The 25368-nt window shown below is 53.7% G+C and overlaps 9 protein-coding genes across 10 annotated transcripts; 6 read left to right on the top strand and 3 right to left on the bottom strand.

Moving 5' to 3' along the window:
* Positions 1-65: 65 nt before the first annotated feature.
* On the top strand, positions 66-7969 carry PV07_12291 (uncharacterized protein; the record flags this gene model as incomplete). The annotated part of the gene is made up of 10 exons (XM_016399807.1): positions 66-1156; positions 1208-1344; positions 1570-1630; positions 3436-4014; positions 4066-4231; positions 4345-5200; positions 5325-5812; positions 6143-6899; positions 6935-7617; positions 7673-7969. 10 exons carry the CDS (start codon positions 66-68, stop codon positions 7967-7969), a joined length of 5115 nt encoding a protein of 1704 aa, XP_016242619.1.
* Positions 7970-8758: 789 nt separating this feature from the next.
* On the top strand, positions 8759-10174 carry PV07_12290 (uncharacterized protein). The gene is made up of 2 exons (XM_016399806.1): positions 8759-9415; positions 9519-10174. The coding sequence occupies exons 1-2, from the start codon at positions 8987-8989 to the stop codon at positions 9867-9869; spliced, it is 780 nt and encodes a 259-aa protein (XP_016242618.1). The 5' UTR covers positions 8759-8986; the 3' UTR covers positions 9870-10174.
* A 19-nt stretch (positions 10175-10193) lies between these two features.
* PV07_12289 lies at positions 10194-12887 on the bottom strand. Of its 2 annotated transcripts, XM_016399804.1 has the most exons (3): positions 12466-12887; positions 12347-12417; positions 10194-12284 (listed from the first exon to the last, which is right to left on the bottom strand). In XM_016399804.1, the coding sequence occupies exons 1-3, from the start codon at positions 12587-12589 to the stop codon at positions 10593-10595; spliced, it is 1887 nt and encodes a 628-aa protein (XP_016242616.1). In that variant the 5' UTR covers positions 12590-12887; the 3' UTR covers positions 10194-10592. The 2 variants fall into 2 exon arrangements, with proteins under 2 accessions (XP_016242616.1, XP_016242617.1); XM_016399805.1 differs by having other exon boundaries at positions 12347-12887.
* A 204-nt stretch (positions 12888-13091) lies between these two features.
* On the top strand, positions 13092-14503 carry PV07_12288 (uncharacterized protein). Its single transcript, XM_016399803.1, has 2 exons — positions 13092-13656; positions 13822-14503. The coding sequence occupies exons 1-2, from the start codon at positions 13462-13464 to the stop codon at positions 14050-14052; spliced, it is 426 nt and encodes a 141-aa protein (XP_016242615.1). The 5' UTR covers positions 13092-13461; the 3' UTR covers positions 14053-14503.
* On the bottom strand, positions 14042-16321 carry PV07_12287 (uncharacterized protein). Its single transcript, XM_016399802.1, has 3 exons — positions 15440-16321; positions 14594-15387; positions 14042-14537 (listed from the first exon to the last, which is right to left on the bottom strand). Exons 1-3 carry the CDS (start codon positions 15993-15995, stop codon positions 14499-14501), a joined length of 1389 nt encoding a protein of 462 aa, XP_016242614.1. The 5' UTR covers positions 15996-16321; the 3' UTR covers positions 14042-14498.
* Positions 16322-16576: 255 nt separating this feature from the next.
* PV07_12286 (uncharacterized protein) lies at positions 16577-19538 on the top strand. Its single transcript, XM_016399801.1, has one exon. The coding sequence runs from the start codon at positions 16758-16760 to the stop codon at positions 19209-19211; it is 2454 nt and encodes an 817-aa protein (XP_016242613.1). The 5' UTR covers positions 16577-16757; the 3' UTR covers positions 19212-19538.
* Positions 19327-21314, bottom strand: PV07_12285 (uncharacterized protein). The gene has a single exon (XM_016399800.1). The coding sequence runs from the start codon at positions 21174-21176 to the stop codon at positions 19695-19697; it is 1482 nt and encodes a 493-aa protein (XP_016242612.1). The 5' UTR covers positions 21177-21314; the 3' UTR covers positions 19327-19694.
* A 145-nt stretch (positions 21315-21459) lies between these two features.
* PV07_12284 (uncharacterized protein) lies at positions 21460-22755 on the top strand. The gene has a single exon (XM_016399799.1). The coding sequence runs from the start codon at positions 21934-21936 to the stop codon at positions 22432-22434; it is 501 nt and encodes a 166-aa protein (XP_016242611.1). The 5' UTR covers positions 21460-21933; the 3' UTR covers positions 22435-22755.
* Positions 22756-24257: 1502 nt separating this feature from the next.
* Positions 24258-25185, top strand: PV07_12283 (uncharacterized protein). The gene has a single exon (XM_016399798.1). The coding sequence runs from the start codon at positions 24363-24365 to the stop codon at positions 24960-24962; it is 600 nt and encodes a 199-aa protein (XP_016242610.1). The 5' UTR covers positions 24258-24362; the 3' UTR covers positions 24963-25185.
* The last annotated feature ends 183 nt before the right edge of the window (positions 25186-25368 follow it).

Genomic DNA, 25368 nt, shown 5'->3' with positions numbered 1-25368 from the left:
GTGACGAGATTGCTTGTGTGCAGTTCAATACAGGTTTCGTGATCATAGAGGATCTCCTGCGAGCGATGCGTGATGACTTCCGGACAGAAATGACGAGAATCAGGGCCGAGATAACTCGCAATGTGGATATGGTCAATGCACACGTCCGGGCCCTGGATCAAAGGCTTCGTATCATAAGCCAGAGTGTTTCGACCGCCGAAGGATATCCAATCGTCTTGCGCCAACAATTTCATGCGATCGACGTGAAACTGAACGCTCTTAACGACGACTCTATCACCGCACAAGGAAAACTCGACCGTATCAGTCACGCTCTCACAGCGACAAATGATGCCAGTACTCTGGCAGGATGCGTCAATGTCGTGAAGCGGAGCCTCACGGCGGCAAACGGCAACCCCATCATCCTTCATGAACAGCTGGACCCTATCAGCCAGGCACTGACCAACAGCGACGACCCCCACACGGTGACCGCGCGCCTTGAGACGGTTACGCGCAGCCTCACAGCCGCAGACGGTAATCCTGTGCTTCTGCGTGAGTCACTTGATACCATCAATCGAGCACTCACAAACCACGACGATGTGACCACCGTAGCTGGACGTCTCAAGGTGGTCAAGCGGAGCTTAACGCCTGCCAACGGGAATCCCATCATCCTCTATGAACGACTAGATGCCATTCATCGAGTCCTCACAGACTGGGCCGATACGAATACCATGGCGGGACGCCTGGAGACGGTCAGGCAAAGCCTTACGACTGCAGATGGTAACCCTGTCTCCCTTTACAATATTGATCGGAGAGTCACCACGGTCACACGGGTCCTCATGGATGAGGACGAAGGGCTGATGGCTCGGTTTAATACTATCCGCCAAACACTTGCAGACCCCGGCGATCCTACTACTGTAGCCGGACGACTGGAGACGGTCAGGCGGAGCGTGACGACCGCCGACGGGAATCCGGTGATCCTCCATGAACGACTCGACACCATCAGCGAAGAACTCACAAATCGGGACGCCGTAGATACCGTGGCCGGACGCCTGGAGTGGGTCGGACGGATCCTGACCACCGAGGATGGGGAGCCGATCCTCTTACAACAATACCACCATGACACTCGGCGACGTCTCGAGGAGGTTTTCCGGCCGCTTCAAACAGAGCTTCGAGCAGGGTTAGTGCATTTTCTACCCCAGAGTGACTCGTGACTCTGAACGTGTCCCAGCCACTTTAATAGCGCCGCCCGCGCGGTTAATGCGAAGATTACCTGCTGCACGACGCCCATCTACCCCTTTCACGGCGTCAACAATCAGCGAATACCAGGGTTCCCCCCCACGTACCTTCACCTGAAAGGACTCAATGGTCAGTCCTAGCCCTTGGCTCACGTGCGTTCCCATCTACTGTTGACTAAGTTGGAGGTTAGAAGATCTGTTGAATAGAATCTTGGAGAGTCTTGGGTTGAGCACAGCCGGCACCCTAGGCCAGAAGCGAAAACGTCTAATGGTATATGTCGGGCTGCAGTTTAGGTCTTGAGGAGGATGTCACCCTCGAAACCATTCTCCGAGGAACACTGACGACTGTCGGCAGTGGCGCCAGCAGGCTTCAAGGCGGGGGAAGACGTGTATGGCGAAGGAGATGTATACTTTAGGTGAGTGTTAGGCCTGACCCAGAGCATTCTGGCTCGCTAGTACGAACGCTATGAGTGGCTTGGCAAGACTGCTAGATTTGGGGGTCCGGGTTTAGGTACGGGCAGGACTATGTTCCTTTCTCAACCGTCCCCCACTGATTCAGCATCTGACTGCGTGTGGAAGCGTGCATCTTTCTGCATACCAGATATTGAGTATCATCCAGCGGTCTTGAAAAGGGACTGAGGCCTCCCGAGTTAATAGCAATAAGGAACGGCACCAAGAATAAATATAACTGCTCCAGGTGAAGATCTTGGTAGATTTCAAGCGAAAAGGGGATTGAATGGAAGTATTTCAACCTCGCTGCCTGCCCGGGCCGCGTTGCCCATATCCAATGGCAAGCGAGCGCGCTGAAAAACGACTCCCCCTTGGGAAGTGCTATTGAGATGCACCGAGCATCATGCGCTGCGGCCATGCTGCACCATCTGGCCCGAAGCAAGAAGGAGCTTGGCTTGCTCGTCGCTGGGTCCTTTGTCCGAGCGATTATGAACCCGCTCCCAAGAAGGGTCTTCATTCATGGCTCCAACTATCGACAAGCCCTGGAGCGAACGATAGAATTGTTGGTCATGTTCGGAGCCAGCTTGCAGTCACTATCGTTCAATGGCCTCAAGATGACGGCCACTTATATGGCTACGAGGTATGCGTCATTGGATGCTGTTAAGTGCCTCCTCGATATCGACGCAAATGAGCATGTGAACACCATCTGTGACGCTTTTGGCTACACGCCCCTCCACGAAGCCATTCGACGTGGCTGTACAGAAATCTTCTGGCTCCTACTCAGTTGTGGTGCTGACCCACGCATTGGGTGGAAGCTTCACGGCAGGGAACTCTCGACATTGACTGTGTGCACGAAGTCAATTGAGGTCAGCAGCCGCTGTTGACATGGCAGAGTATTTGTTATCCAACGAAGGCCCAAAGATGCTCAGTGATTTGCTCGACGATCACCTCCCACAGATTCTCGCTATCCAGTTCCAGCAATATCAGCTGGCTGATTGTTTCCGTTAACGGGGCGCTGATATTAACTGGGAGTTCACAGTCGAAGGCCACACATCCACCTTGTTGGGGCACATCATTGCTACTCAGACTTCTGGAACTTACTTTCAATCAGCTCTGCGATATCTACTTGGTGGACAAGATCATAGCAGACCCTCGCCTTTGTTTGTCGTCTGTTGGCAGACCAAGGAGACTGTTTTTCACTACGAAGTCAAGAAAAGGATTGCACTCAACTCTTGCACGGGCCTCCCGCGGACTGACAAGCGTGCAGTTCTTTGGCTCTTCGCATGCCCTACATCGAGCAGGAATCTGCCGCCGCGTACATCCCCCAGTTCAATTCATGATGCAGGCTCATCCAGACTAACTTGAGCCAGCACCGCCGCCGCAATTAATCTGCATGGAAGTCCTTCTGGATCTTCTGATGAGCAAGAGAGAAAAGATAAGGCTTCTGCTGAGGGCATCACCACCGACTCAACCATGCCGCTCGACTTCCAAGAGATTGCGGGAGCTCTCATGCGCTAGCGCCTCTTACAAGAACTAGGACCTCTTGACTTTGAAGAGCTGCACAATTTTCACCGGTATAGAATCCGAAGCGACGAGCCTCCAAGTGTACTGAGCTCTGCGCCATTTCGCACCTGGTTCGGCGAGCGTAAGAAGATATTTTGGTGCTGTGGTATCGGTGAGTCCTCCTAGTCCGTCCGTTAGACAGTCGCTGATGATGGACATAGCTGGCTCGGGGAAGACGACGACATGGTGAGATTCCTAACTTCCTTAGACAAGCGCAGTGGCCTATTGATCCCAGTGTCAAAACCATCGAGCACATTCATCAGGAGTATGGCGACAAGGGAGATGTGGGTGTCGCTGCCGCGTATCTTGAACGAGATTGTACTAAAGTCCTGACTCCCGTCAATGTCGTGGGGAGCCTGTGGCGGCAACTTATGGGTTCGAGAGCTCCTATCTCTGACCGAGTAGCCGACATATTCAATGAGAACCGCCCTGACTCCAAGCAGCCGGGCATTGAAGAAATGACAGAGTTGCTGAAGGAAAAGCTGAGCAGTTTCGACCGTTGTTTCATCATCATTGATGGCCTAGACGGATACTATGACAGTGAGGCCGAGCAGATACTACTGCTTGAGACACTGTTCGCATTAATCGATCATGTCAACATTCCGGTGACATCTGACAGAACAGACCGAGAGGAGATGTCTGAAGGCCTACATTTCACTGTGACTGTCCAAGCCCGAGAAGTTGAAGAAATGGTTCATGGCGAATTGACGTCGCTCTCGCAAGATCAGCTCTTGTCCTGGAGCGTGAATGATGCAGCCAGCAAGATCTCAAAAGCGACAGGCAATTGGTAAAATCTCCCGTACCCCTTCAAGCACTCGCGCTGACTGGGGCGGATTAGCTGGCTGCTTGCCAATTTACGTCTTGATCGAATTCGATCTGTCAACAGCGCCGCAGAGGGCGACGTGATATTGCATGATCCACCCCAAACGCTACCTGAGGCGCATTTGAAGGCGACTGCCAGTGTAAAGGAACAGCCTCTGGCAAGGCAGCAGATGGCCAGCAAGGTATTTCGCTGGCTTCTTCACACTCTCCGACCACTGCGTTTCGCCCAAGTCCAAGCACTTGTCTCGTCTACCTCCAACACTGAGCCCACATTCCGCCTTCCACCACCGCCGAGGATCTGAAGGCAGCTTGTGCCCATCTCACCCTTGTCGATGAAGACCGAGACGTCATCAGGTTCATCCATCCCTCAACAAGAAGCTTCATATCATCAAGCAGCCTCGTGGGTAGCACGGACGCCAATCTAGCCCTGGCTCAAGATTGTCTCGAGTATCTTCTGCATCCTCAATTTGAAGATCCATTCCAGCTGCGAAAAAGTCAAATGCGAGTCACGGTGAAACGATATCCTTTCCTCGCATACGCAGCCATGTGCTGGGCGGAGCACTGTTGCAAAGCTGAGGCGAGATCTTCGTCGCTGGACGACAACATCGCCGAGCTACTCAATGATCCACCGAAGGTGGCATTCTTGCTAGACGTAGTGGACTTCTGCAAAGTCGGCGGCGGACGAGGCGCGGCCGACATGGCCCGTGGAGCTTCGGGCCTCTGGATCGCCGCCTCCTGCGGGCTAGAGGTCGTTGTACAGAAACTCCTAGATCTCGGAGCCGAGGTGGACGCGAAAGACACGTCGCCGAAGCTGTCTCCTCCGGAGCAGGCGGTCCGGCGAGAGCATTTCGGCACGACATCGTTGCTGGTCGAGGCCGGAGCGGCAGCGACTGGCATTGATCTCCACTTCGCGGCGTACCATGGGCAAGCGAAGTTGGTGCACCGCATGCTCGAGCGTGGAGCGCCTGCCAACGTCCGTCCGAGCGGATCGACGAGGTGGAATCCGGTTGAAGTAGCATTGCTGCACGAACATACCGAGACTGCGAGTGTCCTGTTTGATTTTGGGGCAAAGTTCCAGGGCCCGATTCAGTTTATCGACATGTGGGACATGATGCTCCCGACGGTTCTGAATGCGGCCTGCCGACATATTGGTATTCGGCGGAATCGCCACTCGATACGTCAAGATGATATCGGTCACCAGCCTTTTTCAGTCGACTCTCACGGGCGTCGAAGCCGGATTTGGGTTGCCAGTTACACCGGATATTCAGAAATAAGTCCTGTGCCTTCGCATCTGCCTTCAGGCTATCCCCGAGGATGATGGGATACTCTTGACTGGCGAGGATCCACCAGGCCTGAAGGCTTGCTCGGCTGGATGGCAGGCGATGCCATGGTGCTTCGCGGGTCTCTATCAGTCCTTGAACCTTTGTTTTCGAAAGGCCACGGTCTCCGATGCGACGCCAATGGATAGTGTCTTCCGCGCGGCTGGGAGTGCTCTTCGATGCCAGCAGCTGGACCACTTTGACTATATCGTGGACAAATACCTTGATATCAACTACCTTTATCGGGGCTCAGATGGGCTCCTTTCGTTGGCGGTTGAAGCCGGGTATCCGAGAGTGGTTGAGAAGCTTCTTGTGGCTGGCGTGAAGGTGAGAACGATGGACTTGCACGTCTCGGTGTCGGGTGGAAACAAAGACGACGACTCCAAGTCCCTCTTCCACAGCCTTCTGAGCAAAATCGACGACCTGAATGCCTTGGACGGCTTGGTTCGACAATACTGCACACTGCTGCCCAGAATAGTAACCTGTGGGCTGCAGAAATTCTACTCGGGAAAGGGGCGAATGTCAACATCAAGTCCAAGTCTTGTGCGAGGCGGTAGAGGGCGGAAGTCATGCGATGGTGCGCCTCTTTCTACAACACGGGCGCGAATTGACCGTCAAAAACACTTTGGACAAGACGGCACTCTCACTGGCCACGGAGAAACAAAATGAGTAGGCCATCTCTGAAATCCTTGAGTGGGGCAAGAAGCTCGCAATCGACCCTTGGGAATTGACGCAGGCTGCGTTGGAAGAGGCCGCCTAGAAACACTTCGGAAGGAGCTGGAGACCTTACTCGCAGTAGAGCCTGATGTGGCACGACGACCGGTGAATGCGACCCAGCTGATTCCGTTCTGCATCCGGAAGAAATATGACTTCAACGAAGACGCCATCGAATTGACCGCCGAGTTAGAGTCCATCATCCACATCCTCACCGCCAACGGGGCAGACTTCAACGCGCCGGTGGAGGAGACGATGCCGTTGCCCATGGCCGTGGCGAAGGAGTCGGAGGGCCTGGTGAAGCTCCTGCTGCTCAAAGGGGCAGACCCCAACGGCCGTGGTTGGCAAGGACTTACCGTTTTGCATGAAGCAGTTCAGAAGAAGAACGCGGAAATCGTTGAGATGCTGCTCGATCACAAAGCACGGCCAAACGTCGTGGACCACCACGGACACGCGTCTCTGCATGATGCCATTGCGAGCGGTCTCTCAGAGATCGCGATCCAACTCCTGAAGAAGGGGGCAAGCCCGGCCGTCCGCGAGCGATGGGGCAAGATAGCCATGAGCGAGTGCCATGGAAAGGTCAACGCTGAGGCCATGGAACTTCTCAGGTCGTCAGTTACCCAGTACGAGGAGGGCGAGACCGAATGGCATCGCGTCGTCACGCAGCTGAAGTCCACCACCGCCCTCGAGAAGCTACAACGGTGCCCTGACGCCAACGTGAAGAGCAGCTACGGAGAAAGCCTGCTGTACCGCGCGGCCGACAAAGGCCGCACGGCCATCCGTGAAATCCTGCTCTTCAAACAGGCCGAGGTTGACAGTGAGACCTGGTTGGCGCAGACTCCCCGATGGCAGTCGCAGAAGCGGGCCGTGTGGACGTCGCCAAACCTCTTCTCACCTGGGGCGCGAACGTGGACCACATCGACTACTACGGCATGACGGCGCTACATAGAGCCGCGCCGGGAGGGCGCAAGGCCGTCACGAAATTACTTCTGCAGCAAAAAGCCGACTTCAAGATCGAAGATGGGAAGGGGTTCACGGCACCCCGCCTTGCCGCCATGCGAGGGCATCTGAGCGTCGTGAAGCTCATTGTTGAGGAGGATGGTGACGCCGCCACCGTCGTTGTGCGCCAAGCGGACACTCGCACGTCCTGCCTGCACGTCGCAGCCGAGCACAGACACGGTGGCATTGTCCGCTGGCTCATGAAGCTGGGCTGTCCACCCGACACGGAGGAGAGCGGCGGTTTCACGCCCCTCGGATACGTATCCATTGTGTGCACCCTGCTGGACCACGGCGCGGACGTGCTGGGGAAGGGAGGGATCATGGGGCCCCTGTACATGGCTATCGACCACGGCCGTACGGATGCCGACGCTGAAACGAGCACCCTGGTAGTGTGCCAGACGCTACTGGAGCGCGGGGCAGACGTTCACCAGTCGAGTCTTTTCGGTAGTACGCCCCTCGACGCGGCGGTGTCGTCGGGGTACCTCCACGTCGCGAAGCTGCTGCTGGACGCTGGCGCCGGCAGGCCGCGGCCGCAGGTGGCGGAAGGGGGCCGAGGGCGAGAACGTAAGCATCGGCAGGTGGCTGTCGCAGGGGCCCGTGGCCAAGGCGGCTGGCAAGGGCGACACGGCCATGGTACGACTGCTGCTGGACTCCGGGTTCACGGCGGACGACGTCAATCCCCACTCCGGCAGCGCGGACACGGAGCTATCGGCGGCGGCGGCGGCGGGTAGCCACGTGGACGTGCTGAAGCTGCTGCTGAGTCGCGGGGCGGACGTCAACGCTCTTCAAGGCGGCGGAGAAGGGTCAGCTGGAGGCATTGAGGGTGCTGTTAGCGGCCGAGGAGACGGGGTCTGGATCGCCACATGGAGTCGTATGGGGCGACGGTGAGGCATGCGCTGTTTGGGTTGGGGGATCAGAGGGTCACAGGGTGTTCTTGGAGGCGGGCGTGTCGATGCCTCACGATGCGTGCGTCGTAGGGGAGTAGTGCGTAAGTGACAACGGATCTGGTCACGCGAAGAGTTTGGTTTCCTCTTACCTGTCATTGACTCGGACCCAGAAATGCAGGGACCTGAGGGGCCGGGGGAGGGGGAGGAGGAGGCAGTCGGTTCAGACTTGTGGTCGGTTCTGCGGTGGTTGAAGATGCTAGAATGGCATGTAGCGCTCCTCCAAGTAAATTTTCTCGTGCAATCTTTACCCCCTAGTGGCACCGTCTTGAGTGAAGCAGGCAGCACAAGGTGAGGCGGAAATCAGGAGAAGCCAGAAGCGTGAAGTCTGGGGCTAGCGAATACTTCCGCCTACAGCGCAAATTTACGGCGCGTAAAGAATATCTCGCTATGAATAGCTATAGCGTTCTCTAATCTATCTAGCTAGTAGCACTTTAATAATAAATTACCCGTTAGGGAAGCTCTAATTATATAACCTTCCTATTTCTACGCGATGGTTATAGCCTTAGTAGGCGGTTTATGCCCTCCGAAAGACTAACTCAGGACTAATAACAAGGGCGACCTGGCTCATGCAAGGTCAGACGCGGGGTGTTGCATTCACCCAACGTCTGTCACACGCAAAGAACCACAGTCGCAAGGCTAACGCAAATACTCCAGAGCCCAAGCATTTAAGGCGTCCTCAATACGCAGATGAAGGGGCACATTTCTCGTCTAACCATCAGTCCTCGGTCGACAAAAGAAGCGAGACCGGACGAGCGACCGGCGGACCACGAGTGGAAGCGACATCACCTAGACCATACTTAAAGGCTTACGAATATCCTGCTCGCGGTGTTTCGATAAGAATCACTTGGAGTCTGGCTGGCGCACGCACTTGGCTCGTTGTCAGCAAGAGGTTTGGCCTACTACCGCGTCAACGCCACGCCTGGAGACCTTCATCCTGCAAACATCGCGCTGCGCAAAGATGGCTTCCTCGACCCCAGCCATCGTCATCATCCCCGGCTCCTTCTCCACAGCTCAATTGTACTTCGACGTGGTCGACAGAATACAAACGTTGAGCGGCTCCAAGTCGGTCTTCGTCAACAACCTCCCGTCCGCGAGCCGCAACCCGCCCGAAGACCCAGCGACCCTGGACGACGACGCGAAGTTCTTCCGCGCCATCATTGAGAAGGTGGCGAACCAGGGGAAAGACGTCGTGGTCGTGGCACACTCCTACGGCGGGGTCGTGGGCACGGAGACTCTCAGGGGAGTGGGCAAAGCTGAGCGACAGGCGCGTGGACAGCCCGGGGGCGTCGTGAGGCTCGTCTACCTCGCTGCCCATGTGCCGTCGGCGGGCCATTCGCTGAAGAGCATGGTTGGAGAAGCTCCGCGCGAAATGGTCGAGACCGGAGAGGTAGGTACTTGCTGGTGTGCCCGCTCCAGTGACTTGGAAAACATCGCTCCCATGCGCTTCCGTACTGAGCACACGCGGGTATTAGCTAACAAACCCTCCTCAGGACGGCTTCCTAAGACTCGTGGGCACCGACATCATCGCCAAAGCCACCTTCCCCGACCTCGAATTCGACAAGGCCGTCGCGACCGTCAGGTCCATGTCCCGCCACTCGGCCCTCAGCTTTGCCAGCGAGGTCACGTACCCGGGCTACAAGCACGTCCCGGTCTCGTTCATCGTGTGCGAGAACGACATGATCATCCCGCCGGACCTGCAACGCGGGTATATCGAGATGATCCGGCGCGAAAGCGGGAGCGCCGTCGACGTCCACACGCTCAACACGGGACACTGTCCCAACACAACCGCGCCGGACCAGTTGGCCAAGGTCATTGTCCAGATTGCGGCAGCATCGGTATGAAGTGGGACGTTGTCCAATTTGAGACATTCAAGGTGATTTCACGCCCAAAAAAAAACAATACGACATTGAATAGTAAGAAAAGGGGATCAAACTCCCTCAGGCCAGGCACCTCGGGTATCACAACGGGCGAAAGAAAACAGCTTTTCACCGCCTCGAGCATGAGTAAAACACAATATGCCTGGGGATTCTCGGCGTGTCAGGTAGATGGTCGTGTTGGTGGACGTCGGTCTCAATGTAGTGATGGCCCAATTCGCTTTCGTGGCACACAACCCTAGCGACGTATGTTGCGACTAGAGCAAAGAAAGAATTGAAAATTCTCATGAATGCTGCTTCAATAAATAAAATAAAGGGATTCTTTCGTCTTCTTCCGTGCCTATATCATCAACACTCCGTCTGTTTTCGGAGATGCCGCCAACCGACAAGGTCCGCGCATGAACAAGCCCAGCTTCACCCACCAAGTGACGGATGAGGTCCCTTGAATTATAAGCTGCGCCATGATTGACCACAGGTTGGAAACATCGAATAGGTCCCAGCAATGTAACTCTTACAAGCGACGACGCCGAATTCACCGGTTTTACCGGTTTTACTTTACAAATTTCAGATGATCCGCGCCACAAAAAGAAATTCTCCAGTCCGGATCAGCCGCGAATGCACCGGGTGCGAGACAGTATGGCCACATATTCCTCAACAATGGACTCCTCAAAACTGAGTCTTCGCTAGCTGTCACTCGTGCGTGTCCTTGGTGACAATAGTCGATCTGCCGGTCTCCAAACTCAGCCTCGGGCTGCAATCAACGATACTGCTTTCTGGAGTATCATCCGTATTGCTGGGTGTATATCGAAAATCGTCGACGACCACTATTTCTCCTTCAAGCTCTTCTTCATATCGAGGTGGAGGTGTCACGTATGATGGGGCAATGTCGGAAAGCCCGCTGCTCCCGACGCCAGCATCGAGTTCCGCAGGTTCAAATCCTTCCCGATCACAATGTCCACGATACCCCGACCTTGATCGACCTTCTTCAGCCTGCACTAGATCCCTCACGAAATCGGAGGCATTTCGAAGCGTACGGATTTCCTTTTGTAATCCGTCGTCCCCCTCTTCTAGAAGGCTTTCTTGATCAAGGATCATTTCTCGCTTCTCCTCGTAGTCATTGGTGCCTGGGTTTCGGAAACCTTTCCACCAAGTCCTCCATTTATGCTTACAAGCAGCTTTGCGGTAAAGTCTCCTAGTACGACGCTCTTCCCACCGGGCTGCGCGCTCAGCCCGTCGTCGAGGATCCCTGAAGGCGATTATGGCGCGGATGACTAGACCAGACAGTATGACAAGCAGTACCAGCAGAAGGATTGCAAGCCCTATGCGATATTCTAGAAGGCGCCGATGTTCAGGGACAAAAGTTCCCAAGTTGGGTGGAGGCCCGTGAGGGTGGCTTTGAGGGCCGAAGCCAGGGGGTGGACCATGATGTCCCGCTGGCGGACGAAATCCTGGAGGCGGACCATGAGGTGGTCGGAAGGGAGGATGATCCCCACCCATGAATGGAAAGTGAGGCCGATGTTGACCTTCTGGGAGGGGAGTTGCTTCTGGCTCATTGGGTGGCGAAGTGGTAGTAAGTGGTTCCGCCAGCGACTGCGAAACTGGTGCGGGTTCCTCGTTACCAGCGGCAGCAGACGCTTCCTCTGGACCGTCTTCTTGTAAGATGCTGTCGACCGCAAAGCTTTCCTGGACTTCCGCGGAGCACGGTGATTGTGCATCACCATCTTTGCAACCACCATGTCGATTGCTATGATGGGAGAAGTGAGAGCTAATGAGTTTGGCAATGGTTGGAACTTCACTCATAGCGGTGTCCCACAAGCACTTCATGCTTGAGCAAGCTTTGAACTCTTGCTTGAGGAGAGAGATAATTTTTGTCTCGGTTGTGCGTATCTGCTCATGAAGGGCACCCATTTGATTTATCAATTCTTCAAGTTGAGAATACTCGGCTTGCAATGTGGTGTCAAGGGAAGAGGTAGGATCTGAGGCATTGGGAGTGATGGAGAGTCTTTTATCCTCGGACAAGAGCCATTCGTCACAGAGGTTCTCTGAAACCTGAGCTATAGGTTTGTCTTGGAGACGCAGTACTGCGGGTTGGCCTTTCTGCTTGAAGGAGGTGGTGAATCCAGAGGTATCTTTGAAGGGGTCATTGCCGACGATTCCCTCGAATCGAACAGAGATTATGGAAGCTTCACCCTTTAGACAGGTTGACTCCCAGGAAGCATTGACCTCGCGTTTGGCCGAGCCATCAGAAGACTTGGACATCAAGGAAATCTGACCGTTGGCAACGACATTGCCGGATCTTAGTGGAATGAGAGGAAGTCCATTCAGACGTGGAGGAGAATTAGAGCACTCCTCTTCGGCGGAGTCGATCTCAAGGGTTAGCTCCTGTGAACGCCAACGTCAACGACACCATCCCCCAAGACATGACCGAATCGGACACAACCTACCACTCCATCCTTTGTGTCGTCAAAACATTCCCGGCAGGGAGCATGGAAGTGAATGGTTAGGTGATTAAGATCTGTCGCTCGTCAGCCAACAACACGACTGCGTGAGTGGCATCCACTACCTGTTGTACCAGCAACAGTCGTGATGTCTTTCGCAACCGCATCAGGAGGCGAAGAAGCAGGAAGAAGAGATGCCGACGCAAGCGCAGAAAACAAAGTGGCCACGCGAGTAAGTGAAGACCTCATTTTGGACCCAATGATTGAACAAAGGAACAGACGATTCGGATGAGTGGGACTATGCCAGGAAAGAAACACCAATGATCCAATGGCACAAATTATTTGTTCAAATTGTATGGCATTCCCCCAGTAGAAACGGGAGCAAACCGCTCACTTTTTTTGCCTCACAACTCCATATTCTGATGCCTGAAGAGTATGGTGGATGAGAATCAAGAATCGAAGAGGTAATGAGCGGACGGAGGGTGTGGATGGCAGGACGGGATGGGAATCTTTCGCTTTTGGCTGGAGCCTGAGCCTGAGGTTGGGCCTGAAGGGAGAGTGGAAGAGGGAGGATGGCGCCAGAAGCCGCTTGGGCCTTTTGAGGTTTGGTTGCGCGCCTCGGACACGGAGGCGAGATGCACAGCCCCGACAAGTGCTCGGCCGCGTCGCCCTCCGGCTCCGAATCTGACCTGGCGAGTGGGATAAGGGTTCGACATGGGCCGTGCTGCTGGCGGCTCGGTAATGATGCTTGAGGTCATAGGCTTCTCGTGTTATTTATTGACTTTTCCAGAAATGAAATGATGACTTCTTTTTGACTTGCGCAGCTGCGCCTTGAACCTCCCCCAGACACTCTTGTGGCACGTGACATCACGCTTATGTAAGTCATGTACGCCAAGACTCAAGCCAGGTTCCTCCAGCTTCTGCCAATGAGGCTCCATAATGCTTCCCAGAGTACATATCAAAATAATCACCTGCTTTGATCACTCATTTACACCAAAAACGCCGCTCCTGCCCTCGTTCGCGTCCCACAGCTAGTGTTTTCGACCATCGCACCGCAGACCAGTTGAGCACCAGCTGAAACTGAGAGTACCAAACGCAACCGGTGCAAAAACGCGACGACAATGCTCCCCCTAGGCCTTCTGACGGCCGCACAAGGCCACCCCATGTTAGTGGAACTGAAGAACGGCGAAACTCTCAACGGCCATCTGGTAAACTGCGATACCTGGATGAACCTGACGCTTAAGGAAGTTGTACAGACTAGCCCGGAGGGGGATAGGTTCTGGAGGTTGCCCGAATGTTACGTGAGAGGAAACAATGTGCGTTCTGACTCCTACAATGTGCGAATGTTGCGATGCGTGTCTTCGAGCTCTGTCAGAGACCCACCATGTTGCATTTATGGCTTGAGCTCTGCTCCGGCTCTCCTCAATGATCAACAGATGTTTTGCTGATCAGACGGTCTTTTAACTGACCATGCCACCTAGATCAAATACCTCCGGGTCCCTGAAGAAGTCATCGACCTTGCGAGAGAACAACAGCAGCAACAACAACATCAGCAGGGTGGCGGGCAGCGCGGCGGCCGTGGAGGTGGGCAAGCAGGCCATGGGGCCGGTGGAAGGGGAGGAGGGGATCGTGGACGAGGGAGCGGTGGACAGGGAAGGGGAGGCGGAAGAGGGCACGGCCGTGGGCGAGGTGGAGGCAGGGGGCAAGGCTGAGATGAATTGACTTTTGACGTGCTATGTTGCGTGTTTCTCTATGACATATGCATCATGACGATCACATTACTGATTCTTCAACAATACCGAGACGTCAACACACATTCGCAGCATTTCACACTTTTACATCCAGGTCCAGACCTCGTCCCATTCAGACCTTGCACGGTCTTCTCAATTGAACGTTTCATCAGCCAGCGGAAAGAAAACAAGTTTTTGTCTGGTCTGCCCTCGAAGTGCAGACTCGAAGCCATCATAGTCTGTCATCGAAAGATGGCGACATCAGTGCAAGAATTTTAAGGAACCCATCGTTTCCACACACAAACCAAGGCCAGGACACCACCGCTATGCTAGTCCAGAAACAACGGCTTGCGACGCTCTCGGCAACGTTAGGGGGTTCACAATGTAAAGAATCGAAAAGAAACCATATCTTGCCACTCCAATCATCCTCATCTCTTTGGCAGAGCGAGGTCCAGGCATCGCCCGATCTAGAGACGAAGGTGTCAGTCAAGCGAGCCAGAAGATTAGGACAGCGATAACATACCTTGTCCGAGATGATGCCTTGGCCTTGTAAGTACCACCCCAGTCGCTTCACTAGTTCAACCTGCTCTTCCGGAGTCAGGCCCATGATGGCTGTTTCGAGGACCCCGCCCACTGAGGTCTTATACACAGCGATGAAACTCTGGTAGTACATGTACGCAAACAAACCCATGATGAATTGACAGTCCATGCGATCAGTCATACCTCCGTGACCGGGGATGCTGTCGCCAAAATCCTTGATCTTCAGAGTTCGTTTCAGTCCCGAGGCGAAGAATCCTCCGAAGGGAGCGATCAGCGAAGCGAATGACGCAAATACGAGAATATGGAACTGCATGGGGGCGATCCAGAATGTATAGTCCAAACCGGTCCAGTCTTTGATGTTGTATGGGTAGGCCTTGAAAACGGGATTCGGGTCGCATTCTAGGCCGGTGAAAATGTTGGCACCGAGGTCATTGACGGGGCAAATAAAATACTTATAGCGCATCAAGATGTTGGTGAGCGCAAACCCGAAGAAGATGGTGCAGATCCAAGCTCCAACAAAACCCTCGACAGTTTTCTTGGGGGAGAGGCTGATGAGTTGAGTGCGGCCAAAAGTGATGCCGCAGATGTATGCAAAGATATCGTTGGTAATGACCAGCGACGCCGGGAGGAAGAACCAGATCATGCCCTCAAAGACGTTGTTCATCATGAAGTGTGCTTGGACGACAATCAGATAGAGTGCCATATGAGTCCAGGCGAACTGGGCGAACTGAAATCGGTAATAATTTTTCCGCAACGAGGCAACGAAGGACATGAATCCTATCATAGAGTAAGCATTGAAAGACGGGACCGTGACAGTTTGCACACGCACCGAATATATACATCATGAAGCTGATGAACCTATGATGGGTCGCGAAGGGTAGCAAGACTTTGTCCACCAGCAGGATATGTTTGAAGTAGTAGATGACACTTTCGCCGTACAGGAAGTACATGGTGATGGCCAGGAAGTACCAGTTTAGCGAGGTCGTCAACGGAAGGTTCTTCTGTTTCGTGGGCACCTGAGCGATTGCGATCACCTCTTTGAATGAGACGATTTGAACGGCGGTAATGACCATGAGGACGTAGACGTGGCCCGCAAACATCGCGCCGAAGAAACCACCTATCATCGCTAGTGTCCATATTGTCCGGGTTATGAAAGTCTGCTTCTTTTTCTCGTACTCCGATACATGATCTGGCTTCTCTCCTTTCACAATGTTTCCATTGGTGTTGCTGTCGTGGTGATCTCTCTGAGGACTCGGTGGCTCGGAAGCAGTGTCGCTAGCGGCAGAAGAGCTTTGTCGACGGTGATGGTTTCCATTTCCATTACCGTTGCCGTTGCCATTGCTGTTCGACCGGTGTTGGAACTTGACACCCTTTTGCCGGGGCATGGCTTCTTCTGCGCGGCGTGAAAGAGCCGCAGGAAGAATGTTGTGCCTTCTGCCTCAGGGGTGTGCGCCGATTGAAGATGGAAATCGCAGAATGGGAAGGAGAGGGGATGCTTCGCTTGACACGTGCTTGATGGCTGGCTGCCTGAGACTTGCTTTCAGGAGCGGCACTAATCGCCCGCGGATTTCCTGATTTTATTCTGGTTTGTACATGGACTGGGCACTCTATCAGAATTGATGAGCAGAGGAGGCGGCGACGATGAGTGACAAATCGGTGTCGTAGGACAGTGAATAGAAGGTATCTCAACCAAGTTGATGGTAGGTCGGGCCACAAAAAAGTAAGTTGACTGATTGCGCAGGGTAGGTAGCCAGCTTATTACTCGGAGTTAGATTTGCGTCATACAGCGAAGCCCCCGCTGCGGCCTGGTAGCCACTGCAGCCCACTGCCCCGAAGCCCACTGACTCTTTGGTCTAGGCATTACTACCTGAGAGATGATGCTCGGAGCTGCAGTTGTTCCGGGCGCTTGTCACTGGCTCATCCGCACCGCTAATGCACCCTTCACAACTTCGCCCTTCGCTGACGCCGAAGACCACTGGAAAGACACCAACCACACACGACCCCTCGCCGTCGCGTCGAATGCGCGTCTTTGGTTAACGGTGTGCCTTCACACAAGTGCCAGGCGCACAAAAAAGCACCCCGGCACGTAAACATATGCCGTTTGTGCCACTTTCGGTGTCCATTGTGGTCCTCGATGGAGGTCAAACATGAGTGGCATGGACGACAACGAAGACGAGACCGATCTCTTTGACGATGACGATTTCGACAATCTGTCAGAATCCGCTTTACAGCAACTAGAATACCATGCCATCCTGTCCACCCAGAGAGCGCAAGCAACCAAACATGTTCCTCTGCCTGCACAACAGTCCACAACTTTGCCGCAGTCGAAGTTTCCGACTCGCCCACAGTTCAATCCTCGACCCCAGCCTGCGCATCCAGCTATTCAGAGGTATTTGACCGAGGACGACGATAGCTTTGAGCTGGTCGGAGAAGAGGGTGTGCCTACTCCAGTAGACAATCAAGATTCCTATCCTATACGCCGGATCCAGGTCAGCGAAGCTGCTCAGAGAATACACTTCCGCCAACAACGGTATGGTCAAGCATATGGTGCTGAATCCCATCCACCACTCGGCGAGGTCAACCATCGAGGTCAGAGAGGTCCGTGGGAAACAACTTCAGCGGCTGGTTTCAACCATGGCGCCGCAGCAGGACTGGACGAAATGTCCTTGGATACTCCGCTTCTACAAACCAGTACAGCTATCTCGGCAGGTGCTCGTGATACCTCACATACCCATGCCGATGAATTGTTTCGAGAGCGGGAAGAACTCGCTCGGGAGTTACAAGCTGCCAGGGATATGGTCACTATGCAAAAGGGCGAGATCTCCATCATTCGAGCGAACTTTGAGAAGGAAAGCAAAGTCTACGACCGACAAATCGGCGCTCTAAAAAAGTCCATGGAAGAAGAATCCGCGAAACACACTGCTGCACTCAACGCTTTGGCTGAGAAGAATCACAGTCTTACCACTCGATACCAATTCCTACAGCAAGAGCACAATCAAGGGCTTCAAGAGACCAAGACCCTCAGGCAACGACTGAAGGACAGACAGATGGAGAAGGAATCTGATCTAACAACAACGCCCAAGCGTGGCGTCGCAAGTTCTCTTCGGGATGGCTTCAATGATGACGATATTATGCTCATGTCTCCTTCGAAATCCGCTCGACGTTCGAAGCCGCCGACTCCCACCGCAGCGGGTAAGAGAAAACGGAAAACTGATGGGCCAAGTCCTGTGAAACCGCTTGTTTTGCGCCCATCTAGCTCTACAAGTCAACATGAGATGCCGCCGCCGCCCCAACCCATCCAAACCATCGAGCAGGTCATTCCGGTTGTTCGGAAGGACAAGCAGGCTGAACGCAATCTGAAATTCCTGCAGTCCGTCATTGAGTATCGAATCAAAGACTCGAAGCAGCCACTCTTTGAAGCTTTGGCCAAATTTGCCTTCCCCTCGAACCTGTCGAAGACGTTTTCAACACTTTTATGGGAAGGCATTGCTCATCTCGCGGGACGCCGCCTCCCTGGCGACCTCCTTCAGCTCCTGATAGATTTGTGGTCCAAGTCACTGAAAGAACAATACTATAAGCCAATTGCCTCTCTACGGGAGATAGCAAACCATATTATCGACCTCGATATGCTTGTGCTCGATTCTGGCATCATCACTGCCATGATACCTCTCCTAAAGTCTACCATCACGATCAACGGCGAGAAACGCTTTGAACACTCACCCGTGAATCATGCCACTTATGGCAAAATCCGCCAGACTCCTCAGTCAGTTATTAACCCAGAGGTTGATGGGACGAGCTGCTTGGAACTCATGCTCACAGTCGCCTATGCGGTTTCAGACGACGAAGAGCTTATCGCTCTTCTATGGCGCCTTATGGACCACCAATTCATCCTGATGATGCTCAATGCCTGGCAGCCGATATCTGATATAGCACTCATGCTTCGTTTGCTTGCCACGAGCATCTTCCCTGCCACATTCGGCAGTATTTGTGCCGATGACCAGCAATCACAAGTTGAACATTGGATGATGAATCGGATCTGTTCTCTCCTTAGGGAAACGCCCAACGTCGACGAAGGAGTTCTTCCCTACACGACGCAGCATCTGTGCCAACTCCGACTCGAGGCCATGGACCTCCTCATCAAAATCGCCATAACATCGTCTCAACATCCGCATGATGATCCCTCTCATCACGGCAGCCTCCTCATCGCAAATGACACGCATGCAATTGCGCGCCTTGTCCGCAGCTTGTACGACCAGGTCTCAGCAATGTACTCGCTCCATCCAACCACGCACACTTTACATGCCTCCCTTGTCAACAAAGGCGTTTGTCTTCTCTATCACCTTTTACAACTCCACGGCTCGACGATAAACCTGCAAGAAAAGCTCTCTGTGATCAACGGTGGCGTGCATAAACATCGAGTGGTGCTCACGAGACTGGCTTTCTCGGAGGGTTTCGTGGTGGATAAATATGTGAGCGATGAGACTGTAGCCATGGCAACACAGATGCTGGAGGAGAGCGTGACGCCAGATGAGGCGGACGAGCTTGTAAAGTGCTTTCCGGGGTTCAATGGGAGGGGAGCTGGCAGAGAGGAAGGCGAGTAGTCTCACTGTGACGGGCAACTGACTGAGGTCTACCGGTGCCTGTGCAACCGGTTGGTCCTGGATAGATACCGGGCCGGATTTGCTCAAAACTTTGTGTGTGAATTAATGAATTAACGTCGCAATCCCTCTTTGCTCAGAGGTTGTCATGATACCTCTCTGCCTCTTTTCACATGGGAGTATGTACAAGGTACTGTAGCTTTGGTTGACGCAGTCGCTCGCGGTCCACGAATTAAAACAAAGGCTCGAGACAATTTCTGACACCGGGACAGATATTGCCTTCTGCCGGATCAATGCTGCAGCAAAGACTGACTATACATTACATCTAAGTCATAGTAATTTCATATCCAAGAAGCCCCTTGTCCAACTGCAAACCGGGCATCGAGTCTTCTCGTTGCCCGGCAGTCGTTCATTCCAGATCATCACATCATTATGTCAAGGGCGGACAATTATGGGATCGATCTCCATCCTGCTTCGCCCTGTTACTTATCGTTCTGTTGGGACTTCGATTCGATACGGTAGCCCATTATTCGTGCCACTGCCGTCTTCCCCTTCCCTGGCAAGACGGATGACAGGCAGACCGTTGCCGCTCCTGCCGCTCCTCCGCGAACCTCGTGTAGACTGTCGGCTGAGATCGTGATGTAGCACAGACCCGGTGTTGGATTCTCCAGAAGGAGACTTCGAAAAGTCCGAATGTGAACTCATCCGTGACACCGCAGAGAACATTCTCGAGCTCGAGCCGTTTGTCGAAGGTCCGGGCCTCTGTCTTGAGCCGGATCGCGGGACTCTGGGAGGTACAGCGCGGACGGACTGCGTGTCGGTTTCCTCATCTGCGTCGACACGATGGGCGCCTGAGCCAAGATCGAGTTCCGAAGATGCATGCTTGTCGAGGTGGTGGTGCTCTTGTTCAAAGGAAGAGAGAGAAGGGGCTGAATCTTCCGAGACGCGGCGTGGCGGGAGTTTGTGGTGGCGTACGGAGCCGGAGGCTGAGTAGGTGGATGGGATGGATGAGGTCTCCGCGTCTGGTGGACGAGAGCGATAGGAGGGGTTCCGACGGATTAAGCTGGAGGTTTCGGATTGAGACGACAGACCAGAGTCGTCTTCGAGATCGAGCATCTCAACGTCGACGGGGGTCATGTTGCGGAGTAACTCGGCAAACATGCGCATCAGGCTCTGGAAATCTTCGTCGTTCAATGGTTCCGACGAAAACCGGGCGCGTTCGTACGCCACGAGAAATGCCACTGTCAGAGAATTATCCGGTACCACGCCGATATCAATGAGATACTGGAGGTATGCTCTCATACCCATAGTCCTACTCCGGGCAAGCTGATCGATAACGCGCGGATCGGGCATCGACGCGCCGTCTGGATCGGGCAGGGAGTGCGGATCATCGGGCGCAAGGCTGACAGCCTTTGCTTCGATCAGATCAATTAGCTCATCCACGACCGTGCAGTACTCGAGCCCCGGCAACTCCTTGGAAGCAGGTGATGACCATCCCGGATGCGCGACCTTTCCCCAACTTGGCTCGGCATTCTGGTCCGTATTGGTATGCGTATTTGTCAGTGCGAGCATCCTCGTCCCAATGTTAATCGTGTCATGCTCAATCCTCCGACTCCTCGGCCGGGCCTGATATGCAATCACGGCACTCTTCTCCAAACATTCTTGGATCAATTTGTGCACTCGGCGTCCCGGCAGGTCCTCCTTTTCAATGGGCATATACGTTTTCGGTATATCCTTAAGCACCGAACGATTTGTGTACAGCCTCGAAGCATATATCAGGATGGCTAACAGAGCAGTCACAACGTAGTCGCCCGCGATGAGGAAGATGTCGATGAGGCGGCGGCGCTTGTAGGACTCGTATATAGTGTCGGCGGGAGTGACAGCAACGACGATTATGAGGATCAAGAAGACGGCGGTGAACGAGGTGCTGTAGAAGATGCGGAAGATGATCTGGCGCTTTTGTGCCATCTCGGCGGTGGTGGCAGCGTTCGTGATCGTGCTAGGCTCATTGTGATATCGTTATGGACATCTGTACGATGTCCGCCTCATACTGAACTAGGAGAATAAGTGGTTATGGACTGGAACTCGAAGTATACCTAGTCATGTACTACGGACTGAGCTGAGGGATGATGATGGATTCGACGAAGAACATTGGCTAAACATCGGCATAACGCCGGACGCTGACGAATGACGCCATCACGACCAGCGAAGCGACGACGACCAGCTTTCGTCCTATGAAGATCTTTCTGTAGGAGAAGCTGCCTCTCACGCTGCCTCTCACAGCCTTACTAGATCACAGCCTTATCTACGATGTCGATGATCATCTACACAAAGGATCAAGCCGCAACCTCGTTGCAGGATAACCGCGGCAACGTTGTCCCTAGAAGGCCGCTCGGACGAATTCACGCTCCGCTTGCAGACCGAATACGCTCCCTGGCCAATTAGCTGTGGAATTGATCGTGATGCATCCGCCTGATGTTCAAATTGTTTAGAATGAGAAAGCTCCAGGTTGGGGAAGAGGCACTGGACGTATGGTGCAGCTGACAAATCAACATTGATTCGGCGAGAGTCCTGAACAGCGGTAAACACATGATGTGGTGCTATTTAATCACTTCGCAGCAGCGGTCCTAAATTGACCTTCTGAGAGCACACCCAAGGCAGCAGAGCAGTCTTCCAAAGAGGTCAGCCAAGCAACAAGGATACACCTCTCCACCCATCCTACACCATGGCATCACTCAACCTCTACGATACGACCATCGTCCCCATCGTCCGCACGCTTCGCAACCTCTCCAGCCTCCTCAAGAAGGGAGAGAACTTCGCCGATGCCAAAGGCATTCCTCACTCGGAGCTCCTCGAAGCTCGCATTGCTCCAGACATGGCCGCTCTCCCCTTTCAAGTCCAGACTTGCTCCAACACCGCCAAATTCCTCGCCGTTCGCGTAGCCGGTGTGGAAAACGTCCCCTGGGAAGACAACGAGAAGACCTTTGACGAGCTGCAAGCTCGAATCACCAAGACCATTGATTTCCTCGAAGCTGTCAAGCGGGAGGATTTCGAGGGGAAGGAGGCGGATCACGAGATCACGTTCCAGGGCGTGAAGCTTACTGGACTCGTCTATGTCAATGCGTTTGCCATGCCCAATTTCTACTTCCATGCTGTTACGGCGTATGATCTATTGAGAATGAAGGGCGTGGACATCGGAAAGAAGGATTGGCTGGGCAGAAATTGAAGACGCTGACCTGACGAAAGAAGTGGTCGGGATCCTGCTGGGAGCGGCTGAACATCCCAAGATGCGAGAAATGTCTTACAGTTTAAGAATCCCCTGAGACGTGGGCAACATTGCTGTGGTGGCTCTGACTGGGTTATTACGCAAAGCAGAACTCCCACGTGGCTGTCCATAGAGAAGACCAATCGTCATCTAAGCGTCAAGTAGACTGCTATCCTCACCGCTCTCTTAACCCTCTCGCTTGTCTGGGTCATTGATCCATCCATCTGCTCGACAGGTACATGCTGGGAGTAATTCGAAATTGCTTGGGTGCGACAATCAGCTCGAAGATCATGTGCTTTGTGTTCGTAGCCTACATGAGCATTGTGTGGCTTTTGAGCTTCTCGACAACTTCAATGTCCGGGGCGCCAGAGACAGAGCTATAGAGGGGCAAAAACCTCTCCTGCGACGCCTTGTCGATGCGCTCTATGATCTTAAGGGGGGGATCTCCCAAATAGGCGTTCTGTCATGGTTATGGGAGGGGCCCAATGCAGATCACTGGGCGATAACATCCACAAGATATTTCATCCTATAACTGAGGGGATCTTTTTGGGACCGGACAGGTTCGTCTTCATTTAAATGCATATACCATATGTCTTTTTATGACCCTTCCTGCCGAATACCTTGCAGGCAGTGACTCTGCCCCGATGAGCCCCAGCTTTCAGACAGGTGACTGTGTCGAAAGCGCCATGTTTGGCCTCAAGTCCGTTTTTGGTCTGTGCAGATCTTTTTTACATGGTACGATGGATACTCACCTACATTCCCAGAGATTCCCGATGCAAATATCATGATAGGGGCGTTCTTAAGTCGTTTCATGACCAGACAGTCACTTACCGGTGGCCCTCGAGACTCACCTCCTGGCTTCGACAGCCTCGTCACGTGATGCCACCGAAGGGCTCAACCTGACGGACTTGCTCTTCCAAAGATTCAAATGCGCTATAACACCCTCGGATCTGGCGAGTGATTTTTGCAAGGGTGTCTACACGCTTTTGACTTCTATGGGTGGATATCTTTGGCAGGGGCTGATGCGGTGTAGTGACAGCCAAGAGGGATTCAAATCTGTTTGTCAGCGGGCGTCCCGAAGAGGCGACAACAAGAAGCCAATATTACTGGGCCGTGAATAACTCGCCCAGCATTAAGGGTTGATGGAAGACCAGACTACCAGCCGTGTCCGCGCATGCCGCCTTTATTCGAGAACGCTCGGCTAGTGGTATGAGACTTTGCGTTATTGTCGAGGGTCCTTGGCAGGTCAGCACCAAGCCAACGGCCAGACGACCAAGCATTCAAGTGACGATGCTAGCCGACGCAAGAGGTGACATTGGAAAAGGACAGCCAAGTAGTCCAAGTAACCTCCATAAATACGAGGTCCACATTAAGAACAAACGTACTTCCTATTCCGAACACTGCCACCATGGCTTGTCGCCCGCCTCGTCTACAACCCTTGATCAGCCGCGGCTACACCCAATCAAAGACGTTGTCCCGATTAGGCAGTGCGGTACTTAACGCGAACCTTGGATTGGAAACCAAGAGGTGCCAGCTCCAGGTCTAGCTGGGACTTGCAAGTGGCTGATTCAAGGGAGGTATTGCGCTTGATGATGTTACCCTTGGAGCTTGTTCCGCAGGTAAAAGGTATAGACTTGTTTCACGACACCGGGGCTGAGACCTTGGCCCTTTCATTGTAATAGTCTTATGCCAATGATCGTGCGACTGGGCAGCAAGCCGCGCCACGAGCGCAGGATGACATACCTATAAAGGCCCAATACATCCCCATCCCAGGATTGTCAAATTGAGCATGCCAGTTCTTTAAGACGCAAACCCGCTGTCCCAATCCAACTTTTCTCAAACGGCCGCAACGATACCTTCTCCTCGCAACTTCAACGAAGGCTCTCGCCATGTCACCGTCAAAGACAGACCGCAACACCCCGCCTGGTATCAAGGACGAAAAACACCGCACGATCGTGAACAAAAACACAGGAGAGACAATCACATGGACAACATACGGATATGAGAGCGAGGGAAAGGAAGCAAACGCCATCCTCGTGTGCAAACCAGGCGGCGGCCCACCCCTCCACTACCACACCAGCTATGCCGAGCGGTTCGAGGCGGTCGAGGGCGAACTGGGCGTGATTTTGGGCAACAGAGAACCCATGCATTTGAAGCCGGGGGAATCGGCCGACATCCCCATCGGCACCAGCCACCGCTTCTTCAATGACGGAGACAAGGACGTCACCTTCAAGGGCTTCGTCCTGCCGGCGCACGCAGGCTTCGAGAGGAGCCTTTACATACTCTTCGGCTTGAACAACGATGGTCTGGCGGATGCGGAGACGGGCATGCCGCACAGCATCTTGCACACCGCTCTGATCGGGGAGATGAGTGACATGAGGTTCCCGGGCTTCCAGGGCGGGTTGATGAATTATGTCGGCAAAGTTCTGGCCGTGTACGCGAGGTGGACGGGCGTTGAGGATGAGTTGTTGAGGAAGTACTGGGATTGATTTCCATTCAGCGGCGTTTCGGAACTAGCAGACTTGTAAGGGGCCTTAAAAGGCGTAGGAACCACCATGGGGAGTTTGGAAGTCCATCGTCCCCTTGTAATCGGAAAGATCATCTCCTGGATAGCCATTTCGATTCTCAGCCGACTGTCTCCAATCACGTGGGATGTGTCGAACATGTTTTGGAGATTACACTCTTGACTGAGACCATTAGCAGGTTCGAGCTAGATATTTGTCAACCACTAGGACGTGGCTGCTGCCATAACCCCAGAGTGCTGCTGGTTGCTTTCGTGCATACTCTGCATTCTGGCGAAAGGAATTAATTTCCATTGAGAATGCCGGCTCCTAGGAGAGCCTCGAGTTCCTCATCGGTGACGTAGTCACTCATGGGTGCGCCGACGCCTCCCGC

Source organism: Cladophialophora immunda (genome assembly GCF_000835495.1).
Source record: "Cladophialophora immunda strain CBS 83496 unplaced genomic scaffold supercont1.8, whole genome shotgun sequence".
NCBI lineage: Eukaryota > Fungi > Ascomycota > Eurotiomycetes > Chaetothyriales > Herpotrichiellaceae > Cladophialophora > Cladophialophora immunda.
This window is presented reverse-complemented; position numbering and strand designations above follow the sequence as displayed.

Excerpts from the sequence above, each read along its gene's own strand:
- PV07_12287 (XM_016399802.1), bottom strand. The coding sequence starts at position 15,995 with ATGCCCCGGCAAAAGGGTGTCAAGTTCCAACACCGGTCGAACAGCAAT. Across the intron at positions 15,388-15,439 it reads CTTCATGATGTATATATTCG|GATTCATGTCCTTCGTTGCC; the intron begins GTGCGTGTGCAA and ends ACTCTATGATAG. Across the intron at positions 14,538-14,593 it reads AAGGCATCATCTCGGACAAG|ATCGGGCGATGCCTGGACCT; the intron begins GTATGTTATCGC and ends CTTCGTCTCTAG.
- PV07_12283 (XM_016399798.1), top strand. The coding sequence starts at position 24,363 with ATGTCACCGTCAAAGACAGACCGCAACACCCCGCCTGGTATCAAGGAC.
- PV07_12289 (XM_016399804.1), bottom strand. The coding sequence starts at position 12,589 with ATGAGGTCTTCACTTACTCGCGTGGCCACTTTGTTTTCTGCGCTTGCG. Across the intron at positions 12,418-12,465 it reads GACTGTTGCTGGTACAACAG|ATCTTAATCACCTAACCATT; the intron begins GTAGTGGATGCC and ends GACGAGCGACAG. Across the intron at positions 12,285-12,346 it reads ACGACACAAAGGATGGAGTG|GAGCTAACCCTTGAGATCGA; the intron begins GTAGGTTGTGTC and ends TGGCGTTCACAG.
- PV07_12284 (XM_016399799.1), top strand. The coding sequence starts at position 21,934 with ATGGCATCACTCAACCTCTACGATACGACCATCGTCCCCATCGTCCGC.
- PV07_12286 (XM_016399801.1), top strand. The coding sequence starts at position 16,758 with ATGAGTGGCATGGACGACAACGAAGACGAGACCGATCTCTTTGACGAT.
- PV07_12285 (XM_016399800.1), bottom strand. The coding sequence starts at position 21,176 with ATGGCACAAAAGCGCCAGATCATCTTCCGCATCTTCTACAGCACCTCG.
- PV07_12290 (XM_016399806.1), top strand. The coding sequence starts at position 8,987 with ATGGCTTCCTCGACCCCAGCCATCGTCATCATCCCCGGCTCCTTCTCC. Across the intron at positions 9,416-9,518 it reads AAATGGTCGAGACCGGAGAG|GACGGCTTCCTAAGACTCGT; the intron begins GTAGGTACTTGC and ends AACCCTCCTCAG.
- PV07_12288 (XM_016399803.1), top strand. The coding sequence starts at position 13,462 with ATGCTCCCCCTAGGCCTTCTGACGGCCGCACAAGGCCACCCCATGTTA. Across the intron at positions 13,657-13,821 it reads GTTACGTGAGAGGAAACAAT|ATCAAATACCTCCGGGTCCC; the intron begins GTGCGTTCTGAC and ends CATGCCACCTAG.